Consider the following 15,864-nt stretch of genomic DNA (forward strand, 5'->3'; position numbering starts at 1 on the left):
GCTGGTTACTGAGCCCTCCATTACGAGCAGGGCCTGGTGAAAGAGTAGCTAAGGAGATCCCCTAGTTCTCATAGCCCCCCCGCCCCCCCTCGACCAGACATGAAAACAGATACTCTGACATGATAAGGTGAAGTTTCAGCAAATGCACCAGTCTTGTGTTGATACACATTAATAATGCACTTTTGTGTGTGTGTGTGTGGGGGGGGGGGGGGTAATTTTAAAGCTGAACTGATGTTTGTTTTATCGTATTTGTGGTAACTGGGAAGCGAGCAAACGTTTTGTTTTTTTACTCCAAATTTGAAATGAAGCACTTCCTGGCTACACCGCATTACCTAGTACATCAACCATTAACCACTCTCTCAACTAGAGCCGACTCAGCGACATGGATGCTGTGAAAGTCACTTCCCAGGAACAGTTGTTACTGTGCAATTGGTAACTAGTGTAATTTTGTCCCCTAGATAATATTTTTAATGACTCGATATTATCAGTATCTTGAAAAAGTTATCAATTATACAACTGGAAAGGTGCAATTGCCCTCCCCCCCTTATGTTGACTGCAGGCAGACCAAAACACAAACATCTGTAGGATTTCAGATGACACCGGGAGGTAAGGAGTGGTAAAAACTTGATGCTGCTTCAGAAATAAATCCTTTGTGTCGCTCTTGTGGTACTGACGCCCGTGCTCCCTCCACAGACCTCCTCGGACGACTGTGGCCTCCACGAGGGGATTCGCGAGGGGAAGGAGGGGGAATACCGCCTGGAGGTGAGCCAGTTCGTCCAGCGCCTGGAGTTCTGGTATAAGGAGCTGAACAACACCCTGGTGACCTCCATCGCGGTGGCGGTGGTCCACGGCCGCACCGTAGCCTACCTGGGCACCTCAGACGGGCGTCACATACAGGTAACCGGGTCAAGGGGGGGCATGTGTTTATTTATCGTATCACAATCATAATCCTAAAAACTCAATACAGTTTTAGGCCATCTCGACCACAAATTATGATAAGATATCTTATTTTCAAAACTATACAATGCCAATAAACCGCGACATCAACTTATGACCCAAACCCAAGTAGATGTCGACGTAAAAGTCATTGAAAGTCAAAGCCACCGAGCGCGTTCAGAGACACCCTGAGCTGAAACCGCCAGGCACAGCGTGGTTTTGACTCCCTCGCTGCGTATGCAAACGAGCAGGATGTCGTTTACGCGAGCAGTGAAACCACCCTCCCGGAGACACAGCCAGACGACTTGCGGGCATTTGCGGGGCGCCGCCGCGGGGGGAGCGGGTTCGTAGGCTGCAGCCCCGCTGGCGTGTGGGGAGCTTCCTGTTTGCTCAACCGGGGACCTTTGACCCGTACTCAGTGAGCCCACTGAACCCCGGCGTTACGCTCTGCCATCTGAGCAAACAGGGCTGGATTTGCCAACCAATGAACGAACCTATGGTGGATTCCAGCCGCCACGATGATGGTTAACTGCCTTAAAGAGCCGCCCCCCACTCCCCCAGGCTCTCAGCGAGCTGCGTTGAAAGGTAACGTGGAGACAGGTGGGGCAGTGAATCGGGAAGTTTGGTTAGAGTAGTTCCTACATTTACATACACATTCCTTCACACACAGTGCACATGCTCAGTGTGAGCCCTGTAGTGGTACTGCACAATTGTTGACGTTTATCCACATTTTCTTGCCTGTGATTCACTGGATGAATCTATGTGATTTTTCAGTCGATTCTCTTGCGTATGTGAGACGGAGCGCCCTTTGAACATTAGAGTTTTCCTTTTAGAACGACTGGACAAAATGTGTGGCTCCCAGTTATGTCCCCCAGGGACGAGTCTGCGGGAGGCTCATAATCTCTTGACGTCTTAATTACCGACTTGGTCCGTTGTTTTTGTTACTTTTGCTTTCAGTTCATTTGGAAAGCACGTCCTTAAGCAGGTGCTCAGGGACCACCAGGAGTACTTCAAGAGGTTCCCTTGCAAAACAAATAATAGCCTTTTTTTTATTATTATTATTTTATTTACAGGACGCTTGCACTGTCATAGAACGTACAGTAATGAATGACTTTGATACCTTCACTCTAATTTCTGTGGTTATACTATCGGCAGTTATGGAGGTTTGGACTAAATCATATCACAATGACAATAAACTTCTACTCAGATTGGTGTCTCACAGACAAAATCTTCTAAAATGGGGCCTATGACATCATGCGTATCAAATCGAAGGCCCTTGAAGTGAATTACACATCAAGGGCTCTGAATTACAATTTGTCCTGGTGGACTTGGTGGAGGGATAGAGACGAGAGCCAAGATACATAAAACAGAATACATTGACCGTTCCAAACATCATTTACGAGTGGAGCATACAAATAGTATTTAACTTCACATGGAGACACACGTCCCGAGCCCCGAGAGGAAGGGAAACGTGAGGGAAGTCGGTGCGAGGGGAGTCGTGCGCGTGGTACCAAAAAAAAAATAAAAAAATCTTGTGAGTTATTTTTTCTTGTTTTTGAAACACAATAAGAAAACAGTGCCTGGCAGAGCTGTGGGAGGGTGGGGGTGAAGGGCATGGGGTGGAAAGGCGCCCGACAGCTGCGTGAATCGTGGAGGGAGGTGGCGTGTGTGGGGGGGGGTTGGAGGGCAAAAGGGGCTTATGAGCACAACGGCACGTTAATGGTGAATTGACGGGCTTCGATGACACGCTCTCTCGCACGGCATCTTGGCCCCGGCCCCGTGCAGCTGTTGTACCCTGCCTGGTTCTCCCTCTTCCTCCCCTATTTTCTTCCCTTTTTTCTTTTAATGTGGTTGGGCTGAAGAAAAAAAAAAAAAAAATCTTTTTGCGCTTCATTGTCTCGGAACCAAGGGTCTGGAAGGGCCAGCGATGGAGGGGACCAGCTGGAGAGGGGGAGAGAGAGAGAGAGAGAGAGAGGGAGGCTGAGAGAGAGCGAGCGAGCGAATGGGAGTGAGGAAGATAGTGGGTCCCACTTGAAAGAGAAGGGTGTTTTTGTACATGGACGGAGCGAAAGAGGAGGCTGTGTAGAGAGAGAAAGTAGACGAGAGGAAGAGAGCGGGCTGCGGGAAGATAGCGAGGGGGAGAGAGAGAGAAAGGGGGGTGAAAAAGTTAGCGAGCGGGATTAAGGAGGGAGGGATTTTGTGCGGTGGAGAAAGAGAATAGGGGAACGGAATGATCCAGTTTCCAAGCCATTTGAAGCAAAGGAGAGCGGGTGAGCTCGGCGGGCGAAAAGGAAATAAATAAAAGAAACAAAGGAGAAATGCTCCGACAGCCGCCGGGGAGTTGAGGAGTGAAAGGCGCCGACCCGGACGAGATTCCCGAGTCAGAACGCCGGGGTCATGGAGGCTGTTCTCCATTAACCTTTCATTAAACCACCGCGCTGACTGCACGTTGGCCCCCTGCCCCGTTCACCTGCGCCGCTCACACCTGGGAGCTGGAGCTGGAGAGCTTGGTGCGGAGGTGGAGGACGAGGTGTTTTCGTTTCCACCCCTCACCTCCACCGGTTCTGGAGGCCTCCCGTGGGCCACGGTTTGGGCAGTTCTGAAAGTCAGACGGACGAGCGACGGCAGAAAGAAAAACCACCAGACACAACCAGAGCGGAAAGAGAGATGCCCACAAAAGAACCCGGCAGCTTCCCCAGTGCTCCCAGTGGCCCCAGCGCTGCCAGTGGCCGCAGCGCTCCCAGTGGATGGGGTGCTTGGCTGCCGGCCGGTCCCAAACGGGAGGTGAAATGGCAAGAAAGAGAGAGCGCTGTGTCCCCCAGAGCAGAGTCCGTTGTGGCTCAGGAAGCGCTTCCCACAGCCAAAGTTGGTTCACTGTGGGAATAACACAGCGCCTGTGTTTGTAGGATAGCCCTCCCACCCACCCCCCCACTCCCTCAGCAAACCTCCCCCAAACCTCTGCTAATACAATAAGCTGTAATTCACACTGCTATTACGTCCGGAGAGAGGCCTGTTGTGCTGGGCCGTCCCCACAGGAAAGCCACCCATTATACCCACTGCCACACGGCCGGCGTCCATCACGGGAGTGAGGCGGCGAAACAAAGCCGTTCCCACAGCGCCGACGCTGCGCAGTTTGCATCTGCAGATCCTCAGATATAAGTTGGATTGTGCATATAAGATGTATGCGCAGTGACGGATTTCACTGGATTTATAAATAAAGCACTCGATAATATAATCCATCCAATGAGTCATTTCCTCCATGTTTGTTTACACTTGTTTCTGTTGTTCGTCTGCTTTGCCTCCCAGTTGAATGCTTTGGTGCCGGAGTTGCGAATGACTCCGCATCACACTCGTAGGGGGTGAGACGGCTTCGTCCCGCACAGCGTGCACTCTGCTTTGTTCTCAGCCTGGGTAAAATAACGCCAAACTTCGCTCCTTCTCGCCGCCGCCATTCTCTCATTTCTCTCATTCGATTTAATTAGTCGACTTACCATGCCCATCCCTAATTGTGATAAAATCTAATCGTTTTAAAAAAAAATTTGATTCCGGTCAAATATTATGTGTTTATTGAGCTTAAAAACAACTGATAAGCAGGTTATATAGAGAATGAAATCATCAAGGCATGTAGATGTATAATATTTTTTATTGAATATTCAAAATAAAAAAAGTCCCGTCATTTAACTATTTTAAAAATAAATTAAAATCAAATAATTTCTGTTGGTGAACAATGAGTAAAAAGTGCAGCTGTTTTTTTAACATTTCACTAAAATAAAATTGTGAAAAAAAATATGGCAAGTAGGTCTTAATAAATAATAAACTGTGTGGTGTCCATCTTCGTCGGGACGTCCCGTCGACATATTTTACACAATGAATATTTTACCGTCTGCTCTGGGTTGGACCTTAAATATCCCCCCGGAAAAAAAACTATGGGTGTTTGTGCCCCAACGATACATCATCTTTCTGTTTCTCCTCCGAGTTCTAGACGCTGCGGCTCTCTCTCCGCTCCCTGTGTGTGTTTGTCTACCGTGTTTACAAGCACAACCTGTCCACGAGGAAGGGGGCGGGGCTTATTTCTATATCGACGAAGATGATTGGTTAGAGGTGAAAGGTCAGCTTTAGATGGTCCAAACTGATTGGCTTTCCATTGCAACTTGCCAAACGCTGAAATTAACAGATCTGCAGATTTTCTGTTTATCGAAATGATCGGGTGTCTTTTATTTCGACATCGAGGAAAAAAATATGGCGATAATTATCGTTATCATTTAATCACCTAGCACTAATTAAAATTGTGTTATTTTCCACTGGACATTTTGACCGGAGAGATTTAAATACGTCGGACTTCAACAGATTTTTCCAGTCAAATATGTCTGTATGGTTGCATAATATGCAAAAATGTGTTTCTATAAACACGCGTGTGTGTACTGTAAGTAGGATCTAGATTAATTTTTTGCATGAATAGAGAAATAAAGTGTATTGCTGTTTGGGATTCGTGAGCCTTGTGTTTAAGCATGTGATTGTTAGCTCTGTGCGTGCAAGCATGGGGGTGGTTACGGTGTAGTTAGCAGGTCTGATGTAAACAGACCTCTACAAGTCGGTGGGAAAACCACAGTTGGCTTTTAGGAGCTGTTCGTCTCGCACCGCACGGCTCCCGGGCCTGTAATCGTAGCGTAACCACCAGTGATAAATGTTCCTCCAGGTGTGTTGACAGCTGTGTGTGTGTGTGTGTGTGTGTGTGTGTGTGTGTGTGTGTGTGTGTGTGTGTGTGTGTGTGTGTGTGTGTGTGTGTGTGTGTGTGTGTGTGTGTGTGTGTGTGTTTGGCGTGTGTGTAGAGAGAGATCATGCGGATAGAGGAGTGTGTTTGTGTGACAGAGAGAGAGAGAGATAGTTTGGGTGGAGGGGAGGGTGTGTGACAGAGAGACAGATAGATAGAGAGATCATTTGGGTGGACGAGTCTGTATGAGAGAGAGCGTGCAGATGTGTGTGTATGCAAGAACGAAATCATGTCTGTGTGTTTGGTGTTTGTGTAGAGAGAGATCATGCGGAGAGAGGAGTGTGTGTGTGTGTGTGTGTGTGTGTGTGTGAGACATAGAGAGAGAGCTAATTTGGGTGAAGGGGAGGGTGTGTGACAGAGAGACAGATAGATAGAGAGATCATTTGGGTGGACGAGTCTGTGAGAGAGAGCGTGCAGATGTGTGTCTATGCAAGAAGGAAATCGTGTGTGTGCGCGCGCGCACATCATCAACGGAAAAAGTTTGCATCCTCTTGTCCTTCTGGTTGCATCTCCAAAGCAACGCCGTCCACCCCCACGACCCCCGCTATTATTCACTACCCATAATCCCACTCTGCCAGAGAGAGATGCTTCTCACGTTGTCTTTGGCTCTAAAGTAACTCCAGCCGTGTGGAGGCTTTACCTGCGAAGGGATAATTCCCTCAGAGGATCACCAGCTTTCAGCGCTCTTTGTTTTTTTTGGGCGGCAGGACAGAAGACACGCCGGCGTTCGGTCCGTCGTTCCGCCCCCGGGGCCCGGGGTGCGCTGAGGGGTCCATTGTTGTGCCTTTCAGGCTCCGTGTCACCGTTCCCGCTGCTTTTACCTCTATTACATGACGCCATTTAGCGCTGCGAGCCTCAGCTCCAGCCATAGGCCCCAATTTGATACGATGTTGTCTCCCCCGATCTGAGGAAATCCTTGTTGTCAGATATGATTTGGTGTCTATTCTGTAGTTGGTTATAACAGTTCAACGATGATCTAAACAGTCATTGTTATACTTTCTGTAATGGTGCTAGAATATTGTAGGAGAAACAACAGTGAAGTTTAACTATTACTCATTGAGCTGGGGACCAGCTGGAACCTCTTGAAGGACCCCCTGGGGGTCCCCGGCCCCCATGTTGAGGACCACCGGCTTATATTAGTCAGTAGCAGTAAAAGCGACTACATCACAGTCATCCAGGGAGACGATACGAACACGTAGGAGTCACCGAGTTGGGGCGGCAGGCGGCATACGGGGACACGCCCCAGGGGAGCAATTCCAAACGTCCGTCGCTGGTCAGACGACCATCTTTTTTGCGTGTTTTAGGTGGAGGTCCTTCCCGATTGTTATTTAGAGGACTGGGCACTGGAGAACATGCAAACTCCACACAGAGGGATTTCGGGAGTTCCAACACTGAGCAACATAGCGCTTTGTGAAGTGTTTCCGCAAAAATATCGCAATAACAGGTAATCATCGGGACGAGCCCTCAAATCCTCCAACATCTCATTATTGGATGGCGAACGTTGTGTCACCCCCCCGGTGGAAGCTGAAGTTTGGCTTCGTTCGTAGGAGGAATTCCTCAAAATGTGCTTATCAGTTGGATTGATTGATTGTTTGATTATGCAGGTGGGATGGAGGCGGTGCTATAAAAGGAAATCCTTCTACGGACCCCGCTGGTGTTTCTTGTTACTGAAAGCTTTGCAGATGAAGACGAGGTGCTTTCTTGTAAATCTCCGTGGCGCGCTGGCTAAATCACCAAATTGGAAAACCAAGATGTAAATGTTACCACTCAGTGTGACGTTTATAATGAGCAACCGCTTAATAAATGGATCGACTTGGGGGTTCACGAAATTCTACGTCCTCATGTGCCTTGCAGAGTTTCCTGGGGAGATGAAGGTGATGTGTTCTTTCACTGACCCCACCCCCCTCCACCCCCGCCCCGCTCCACCGACTCTCCCCCAGGTGCTGTTCTCCCGCACGGCATCCCCCCATGTGAACTTTCGTCTGGACTCGAGGCCGGTCTCCCCCAGCGTGGTGCTGCTCGACCCCAACGGACCCAACGGGGCCCTGCTGCTGGCCACAGGCAACAAGGTGGGCACGCGCAAAGACACACACACACACGCGCACGCGCGCGTGCACACACGCACACACACACGTACACACACACACACACATGCAGAGATAGCGAACAGTGGAAGCAAATCAATCCAATGTGTATGAAGAAACGACTCCAAATATGCCCATGGAATAATGCGTACTGTACAGGTGTCTGACATTAACCTTTGGGAGTGCATCACCTTTTTAGTTGCCAAGACTGACAAGATGGTTGCTGAATTTTAATCATTTTATAACATGTAATGACCCTATATAATTTTATCTCGTGTTTCAATATTAAGAGAGTGATATCAAGAAAAGGCAAACATATTAGAGAACAGAAAAAGTATGTTTGGTAATATTTAAGGTGTTGTTTTTTTTTACAGTTTTATGGTAAACAATGCAATCATCATTGAAGTCTAACATTACATTTACAGTTTCAGAAGGGACATACTGCTTCTCTTTTTTTGTTTTTTACATATGAAAAATGGTTGACCCAAATCTGGTTGCTCGCTGGCACAAGAATATTCTTTATCCATCACGCACCACTGATGTCGCGACGGCGACCAACACACACACGCTACAATATTTTTGGTGGGCGTCCTTACCGATCTTATATGGAGGAAACCACAGAGCACGGGGAGAACATGCAAACTCCACACATAAAGGCCCCTCATCGGCGATAACCCACCGGAGCACAGTGCCAACAGCACCCCAGGCAGGAATCAAACCCAGGACTTCCTTGCTGGGAGGCAGCAGTGCAATGCGCATAGTCACACACAGACACACAGACACACACACACACAGACACACAGACACACACACACACACACAGACACACGCACACACACAGATACACACACACACACACACACACACACACACACACACACATTGTATTTCTGGGATTCTTCACATTAGTGAGCTAGTTACAAAAGCGTCCTTTCACTGGCACCAGATCATGTTGCACAGAGGTGGAGCGGCGCCAACTGATAGTTTGAGACAATAATAATTCTAATAATGTCCCTCTGGGCTTACCATCAGCCTGCCAGGTTCTTTCTTGTTGACCTTTTTTTTTGTCTTTCACTGGAAGCTACACAGGAGGATATTATGAAACCTTCCACATTCCTGCACAGTAGAATGAAAGTGTTTCACTGTGGAGCACCACCTTGCTATGATTGTTCAATATTTAAAAAAAAGAAATGAACAATATCAGCATTGGGAAATCACTCTCTTTCTTTCAACGTGCCCGATAAACATAAGGGGATATTGATTAATATATTTGACCTTCTTGCTGTCTAATAATTTAAGTTTCTATGTCTGTTTTTGTGTGGATGGTTTTCTTTCTACTCTTAAAATGAAGCAGGGCTGTAATTTTAACAACTGGTTTGAACATTTTGCTATGCCAATAAATCTTTAAATTACAAGTTGTTTTCTAGGGTTTCACCCAGTGACCTCTTCGACTCTTTTTGCGGGGCAGGTTTGGTCTTTTTGATGTTACATAAAGCGTGAGCACAGTCGGCCTCGTTGACTTTCCTTACAGTTAAGCTCTTCTCCTCATTGGTAATCTGTTCCCCCGTAGATCACCAAGGTCCCTCTGATTGGCCCGGGCTGTGATCAGCTGACCAGTTGTACTTCCTGCCTGTTGTCGTCGGGGGTGACGGGCTGCGGCTGGTGTGACGGACGCTGCGCCCGGGCGAGCCAGTGCCCCTCGACCTCCGTGTGGACCAATGACTACTGCGCCCCCGTGATCACCAAGGTGAATTGTGGGGACACGTTGTCATGGTGACGACCAGCCATGACCACGAGAGAGAAAATCTACACTTTCTACTTGTACTGTACTTGCAGACAGTCTCGCTGTGCGATTTCCAAACAGGGACAACCCAGGCACGGCCATTTTTTTTTTTTTTTTTACCTGTTTAAAAAAATCTGAGAAAATGTTTTATTTTATCATCTTATGTTATGAGCAAAGTACCTCTCGCAGTTAGAAGAGTGATCTTTTAAACAACAGTCATCTCACGAGCGGCAAAAACACAAGCGGCCGCTGGCTGATCCTGCCGGCAGCGATGATCATGGCGTCACAAAAATAACCATAATTATGAAGGAGAGCTTCGGACATCTCCTAAGAGAAAAGGTACCACCGCCTCATCTTCTCCCCTACATGGGAACGACGGTCTGGGGGAAGTGCTTCTCCGTGTTGTTCTTCTCGGTCGGCCCCGCTGCTTTTCTCTGTGGCGCGCTTCCATCTGGAAAGGTCACAGTCCTTCTTGAAAGGCGCGAGCCCGTTACAGCACAAGCTGGACGCTTCAGAGTCGCTCTGACCTTCACCATGAGAGACTCCCATGAATGGGACGGCGCCGGCGGACATTCCAGCGGGCCTCACCACAGCACCCTACGCTGCTCCAGTGTCCCTGCGCACAGAGCTCGCCAGGCGACCAGATCCGCCGCAACACCGCTCACGTGGAGGCGGAGGCTTGGATTCGCTGACTCTTTCGGACCTGCTTCGGCGACTCGGTTCCCCAAACGACAACTTCTGGCAAATCTAGCAAGTCAAAAACTGCGTGTTGCTATTTTTAATAGCAATTCAATCGTAATTAAGCTGCGGTTGACAAAGCATTATTAACAGTTTTGTCACATCCCACTACCAGCGTTTCTATCTTGTCTGCGAGAGCCGTGGTGGTTTCCCAGCCTGCCGCGGTGCTTACAAGCCGTCTGCTGGCAGGACTTCCTACTGCTCCTTCAAATTAGCCAATAACGTCATCTAGCAAATTCTCCTTGCTTCCTAGAAGGCTGATCTTCTGGCAGGGGTGCTGGTGACGCTGCTGCCGTGCAGCCTGACACACTGGAATAAGGAAACAATTCAGTCGAGTTTCCAGAGAAATCCCCGGCAGCAAAATTGTCAGAAAATGGATTTTGCATCTGCTGCCGTGGGCTGACTCTTGGGTTTTTGGTTGCACGGCAAATCTCGGAAGGTGCTGGTTGTCACTCTTGATCGATCTAGTGTCACGGGACTACATCTATATGGCTTGACCTACGACCTCGTCACAAACCCACTGCTGATAGAGGCTGGTTTAGGACTTTAAGGAGCCGTCAGTAACAATGGAGCTAAAGCTTTGAACTCAAGCTATAAACCTCTTCAATTTGACATGCATGAGCAGGAACTCCGAGGCAGCTTTGAGGGTATTACATTCAGATTGCCCTGAGCTTCAGGTGTGAATATGAAGCTGAATGTATGTCTTGCCGTGGCCAGGTGTCGCCGGCCTCTGGCCCTGTACGAGGCTCCACGGCCATCACGGTGTGTGGAGAAAACTTTGGCTTCGACAAGACGGAGAGCTTCAAAGCCTCTATGGTCACCGTGGAGGTGGCTGCAGTTCCCTGCAAGCTCTCCAGACAAGATCACATGAACAGGTAAGAAGAGGCGCGCGTCTGCGTGTGCGTGTGTGTGTGTGTGTGTGTTCGGTCCCGTACTCAACGAGCAGGTAAATTTGACTGGGTGTGTTTTTTTGTTTGTTTCTGTGGCTTTGCGTGAGAGAGGAAGACCACAATGCTCCTCTGTCTCGTGAGCCTGTCTCTCTCTCTCTTCAGCGAACAGACTCCACTCCAGCACCCCATGAGCCACGCAAAGACACATTTGGAGCTTCCTTGGGCGATGCGCTCCGCCAGCTTCCATCCAAAAATTCAACCTACTTTTTTTTTTTTTTAAATAGCAGTATAGACATTCTCTTTTATTTTCCTTGTGCAAGAACATAGAGTAAATTCGGTGCACATTCAAGTGTGGAGTGGCTTTAAACAATCAGTATTTATTTTTCAACTTAATCCTGATTTTGTGGAGTATTGAGAGAATAGCTTCAGCCGATTGCCTTGCAATGGTGGTTGCCGAAGAACGTGGTGGCAGCTTGGTGCAGAACCACTTGGGTGCCATTCACGAGGGTCAGCCCTCAGTGATCGAAAAATACGGTTTCGGTAAAGAAAAAAAAAAAGAAAAATACCAGAGTTTTCCTTTAACAGTGGACGTTTACCAGATTAAGGGTCATTTACGTCTATTGTGAGCAAAGCTATAGGGAAGGTTTTTTAGAACAGATAATGGTTCAGAAGACTCCTCTTCTCCAGTCGCTGCTGAATAGGAGCTCTGAGCTCCGGTCGCATGCTACACATGACTCCCCTTAACTCCTAAATGACTGTGTGTGTGTGTGTGTGTGTGTGTGTGTGTGTGTGGGGGGGGGGTGTTCTGCTTCAATACTTTCCACCCAGTCTACTGAGTCCTGTGGGGCCTTGCCTAATTCAAAAGCCATTTCGGCCTAAACAACCCCCCCCATCCCACCATTATAGTCCAACAATTGTTTACATGTATGGAAAAAAAAAAAAAACCCACAGGCCCCCTCCCCCCGGCCAGTCGGTAGACACTCTCTTTGTGCCGTTTTGCTGCGTGTTCATTATCGTTGAATTAGAGTAAATGCTCGCTGATTTCCACGGTGAATAATGGAGGTGCTGTGTGCCGTCTGGGGTGTTTGTGTCCTAGGTGGACTGAACTGCACTGTTCCCCCGGCTTCAGCGGGAACTTCGCCGCATCGGGACGCACGGTCAAAGTCACCAGCGGCCACAAGGTCACCCAGAAGGAGGCCTTCTCCTTCGTGGTAGGTCCCATTAGCAGGAGTTCAGCTGTTGGGATTTATTTGTACGCAGGTACCTCTTGAGCAGGGGGGGGGGGGGGGCGGCCTTGTGAAAAATGTGCTTTGTTTAAATTGCTTTGTGAGTCGACTTCACTGAGCTATGTGCGAAATGAAGAACTTTATAGAACACACAGTCGCAAAGACGCGCACAAACCCACTCAAGTGGCGTTCAGTACAAAGTCCTGCAAAAACGGTCCTCATTCTGCCCTGTATTTGAGATGGCGCGCTGAAAGAACTTTGTCAAAGGGGAAGAACTTTTACACGCACTTCAAACTTTTGCATTTTGCATCCGGGGGGGATGCTTTCATTCAGAGCAACGTACCGAAGGCACATTTTTTTCGGTTGTCTTCATTTGTAACTAAGCCTTCGATGAGAATAAGTGCAGATCGGCAGAGTTAACCCAGAGTGAGATACATGAGGTTTTCTTGATCACAGAGGGTTGGATCATGGAGCGGGGGGGGTACAGGGGAAACGGATCAGATCGGTGAAAGATAGGAGGTGGGGGCTGAGAAGGGGTCAGAGGAGGAAGACTAATCTCTTCAGCGGATCCTTAAAGCTGCCGACACGTGACACGTGGCTGTTTGCCTCTGACCTTTCAATGGGAGATTACTGGCAGGAGGTCTAGATGGAGGAATCTAATCACAATGTACAAATAGATATTTTATGCGTCATGTTTCACAGACACAACATTAAAATAATACCACCTCATACTGTATAAAATGATGATGATGTCATGATTCCCCTGCTTTCTACTTCCAAACATGCTTGTGTCATGATTACACGATCACTTATCGTACGCTGGTGCCTGATGTTTGTCAGGTGTAGGAGGCTTAACAGATAGCTGTGCAGCCTCTTGGGAACGAGGCTCAAGCCATTCGACCGTCGTGGGACTAAAAAAACTGCCGGTGCCGCTTACTGTATGTGTCTCCAGGACCCCGTGATCCACGACATCTTCCCAGAGTTTGGACCCAAGTCTGGAGGCACGATGCTCACAATCCGAGGAGCCTTCCTGGACGCTGGCAATCGGAGGGAGGTGACGGTGGGGAGAACCGTCTGCAAGATCCAGAGGTGGGTCTCCGGACAGCCTGGTTCATCTCCTACCGTCTCCTTCTAGCTGTGACCTTCAAATCTTTCTTCTCGGCAAGACACCTTTCATTTGGTGTTTTCTAAGTTACACTCTGGTGTGTTTTTCCTCCCCCAGCGTGTCACCCGGTATGCTGACCTGTAAGACCCCACCCTCCGCCGAGCCCTCCCAGCAAAAGGTGACTCTCACCGTGGACTCGGTGGAGCGCCACGCCCCCGTCCTCTTCACCTACAACCAGGACCCGATCATCAACAGCATCCAGCCGTCGCGCTCCTTCATCAGGTACGCTGAAGCACATGACGTCTTCATCTGGTTAAGTGAAGTCAAATCTATTGTTGTGCAATTCACTTTAGCTACTGGTCTACAAAGCAATTAGTGGCTCAGCGCCTAAGTACATCTCCTGAACCGTCCAGATCTCCCAGGTCCTCAGGGACTAGTCTGTCATTACGGCTCTCTCCGGAACTATCCGTCTGTGTTCAATAAGTCAGCCTTCCGTGATATATGTATTTTAGGTGTTTTTATTTTTATTTTTTTGTCTGTCTTTTCCTTTTTTTTTTTTTTTTTTTTTTTGCGTAAACATCTCCCGTCTCCGGTTGGCATGAAATTTGTCAAAAGTCAGCCGTGCATTGTTTGGCAACGAAGGAGGTCTGCGAACGGGAGGTCAATGCAATGTTTACCGTTACTAAAGCAGGGCAGATCCGGGAGGAAAAAAAAGAACTAAAGCCTAAAGCAGAAATTCTAAAATGTCTGCCAAATGTCTGTCGGTCGGTGCGTGTTGCTTCATCACAGACAGTCTAAGAGTCAAAGCGAGGTAGACTTTGACTGAAACCATCCATCGATGGGCTGAGACACAGCAGAGCTCCGGTTTCACAGGCAGAGGAAGCGTGTAGGAAGTGAGGATAGTCACACCACTAACCGCTAATGCTAACAGCAGACCCTTTCCCATTGGGGATCTACAGTATCTCCGTCTGTAACGCTAACGGACCCCACCTCCGGTCTCTCTCTCTCTCTCCCCCCTAGCGGAGGATGCACCGTGTCCGCTCACGGCTTCTTCCTGCAGTCCGGCCTCCAGCCCCAGATGGTCCTCTCCGCCGCGCACGATGCCCAGGTCTTCCACGTGGTGAGTAGGCAACGGATGTGACGGGTCTAAAGAAGAAAGCATTCAAAACTAGATTAATGTCTTATTTGGTGATATTTTAGTATGCCTGCTAATGGGACAGTTAGTTGAAAAAAAATAAAATAAAAAAGATTCCAGCGTCAAATTAAAGCCGTGCTTACAAAATAAAAACCCTTTCACCATCTGGATCCATTTGCACATATTAGATGATATTTAGTGCTGAATCAAGGGTGATGTTAATTTTGTAGCGTAAAGTGTTTTGAGAAATGACATTCCTTCAGGGCCTTGTCACACGTGTGGTATTGTCATTATGGGTAGTAAGGTCCCGAAAAAAAACATGGTTTTGATAATGGGAAAGAACTAAAGCGCTAGACAAGCACAAGGAGGAAATGGAAAATCCATCGTCAGGAGAAAACCTGCCTTCACCTCTGAATCACACAGTAGCAGAGAAAAGCTTTTGGGACAATCTGCCTCATATCGGGATTTATTCTGTGCGTTACCGAGTCCCCACACACACACACACACAGACAGACACACACACACACACACACACAATGAGAGTTGTGCAGCTCTACCAAAGAAAAGGCTGAATGATTAAAGGTCACAGTTTTTTCTTTGATTTTTTTACAGAGCACAAACCCGCTGACCCTCTCCTCGCTCGGATAAAAGTCTCATAGCTTGAGTTTCGTCTCAGTTGTTGATCAAATGGCTTCGCCTTTGAAGTAAAGAGTAGTGGTAGTAGTGCGATGCCCCGGTAGGAAAAAAAACAACAAAAAAACTTAGTGTTCTGCCCTTTTTGTGAATGAGGTGTGATATTTGTCACCATGACAGAGTTTAAAGTGCAGCATCTACATAGACATTACAGACATCTACTTACATAAAGTATTTTCCTAGAATAAAAAACGGACCTCTAATAAATGCTGAGGGCGTGGTCGACACAAACAAATAAAAGCCTGCCTCAAATACAGACCGGGGAAAAACCCAAGGGAGCTGCGGTGCCGTGGAGCGCCGCATGGAAACAGCTCCACAGCTCCACCAGAGTGATCTTTTCTCCAAACAAAGCAAATAAAACGGTGTGTTTTTGTTGCAGATGCATTTCATTTACTCCGTTTCCTGCTGCTTGCAGATCGCTTTTTGAGGCAAATGCCCCACTCTTGCTCTCCAGCCCGCTAAAGAGAGCAAATTCTATTTGAAATTCTGGTGTGTTCTACAAG

General features: G+C 48.1%; 1 protein-coding gene across 1 annotated transcript in view; it reads left to right on the forward strand.

Moving 5' to 3' along the window:
• The window catches only part of met (MET proto-oncogene, receptor tyrosine kinase), a gene marked incomplete at its 3' end in the record, with an annotated part of 62,340 nt that overhangs the window by 21,116 nt on the left and 25,360 nt on the right, over window positions 1–15,864 (forward strand). The window contains exons 3-10 of the mRNA XM_080002918.1: window positions 694–897; window positions 7,648–7,776; window positions 9,362–9,538; window positions 11,030–11,187; window positions 12,299–12,413; window positions 13,381–13,517; window positions 13,651–13,815; window positions 14,554–14,653. Of these exons, the coding sequence (XP_079859044.1) occupies window positions 694–897; window positions 7,648–7,776; window positions 9,362–9,538; window positions 11,030–11,187; window positions 12,299–12,413; window positions 13,381–13,517; window positions 13,651–13,815; window positions 14,554–14,653 (1,185 nt within the window). The remainder of the gene's footprint in view (window positions 1–693; window positions 898–7,647; window positions 7,777–9,361; window positions 9,539–11,029; window positions 11,188–12,298; window positions 12,414–13,380; window positions 13,518–13,650; window positions 13,816–14,553; window positions 14,654–15,864) is intronic.

Source organism: Zeus faber (assembly GCF_960531495.2).
Source record: "Zeus faber genome assembly, chromosome: 6".
Classification (NCBI taxonomy): domain Eukaryota; kingdom Metazoa; phylum Chordata; class Actinopteri; order Zeiformes; family Zeidae; genus Zeus; species Zeus faber.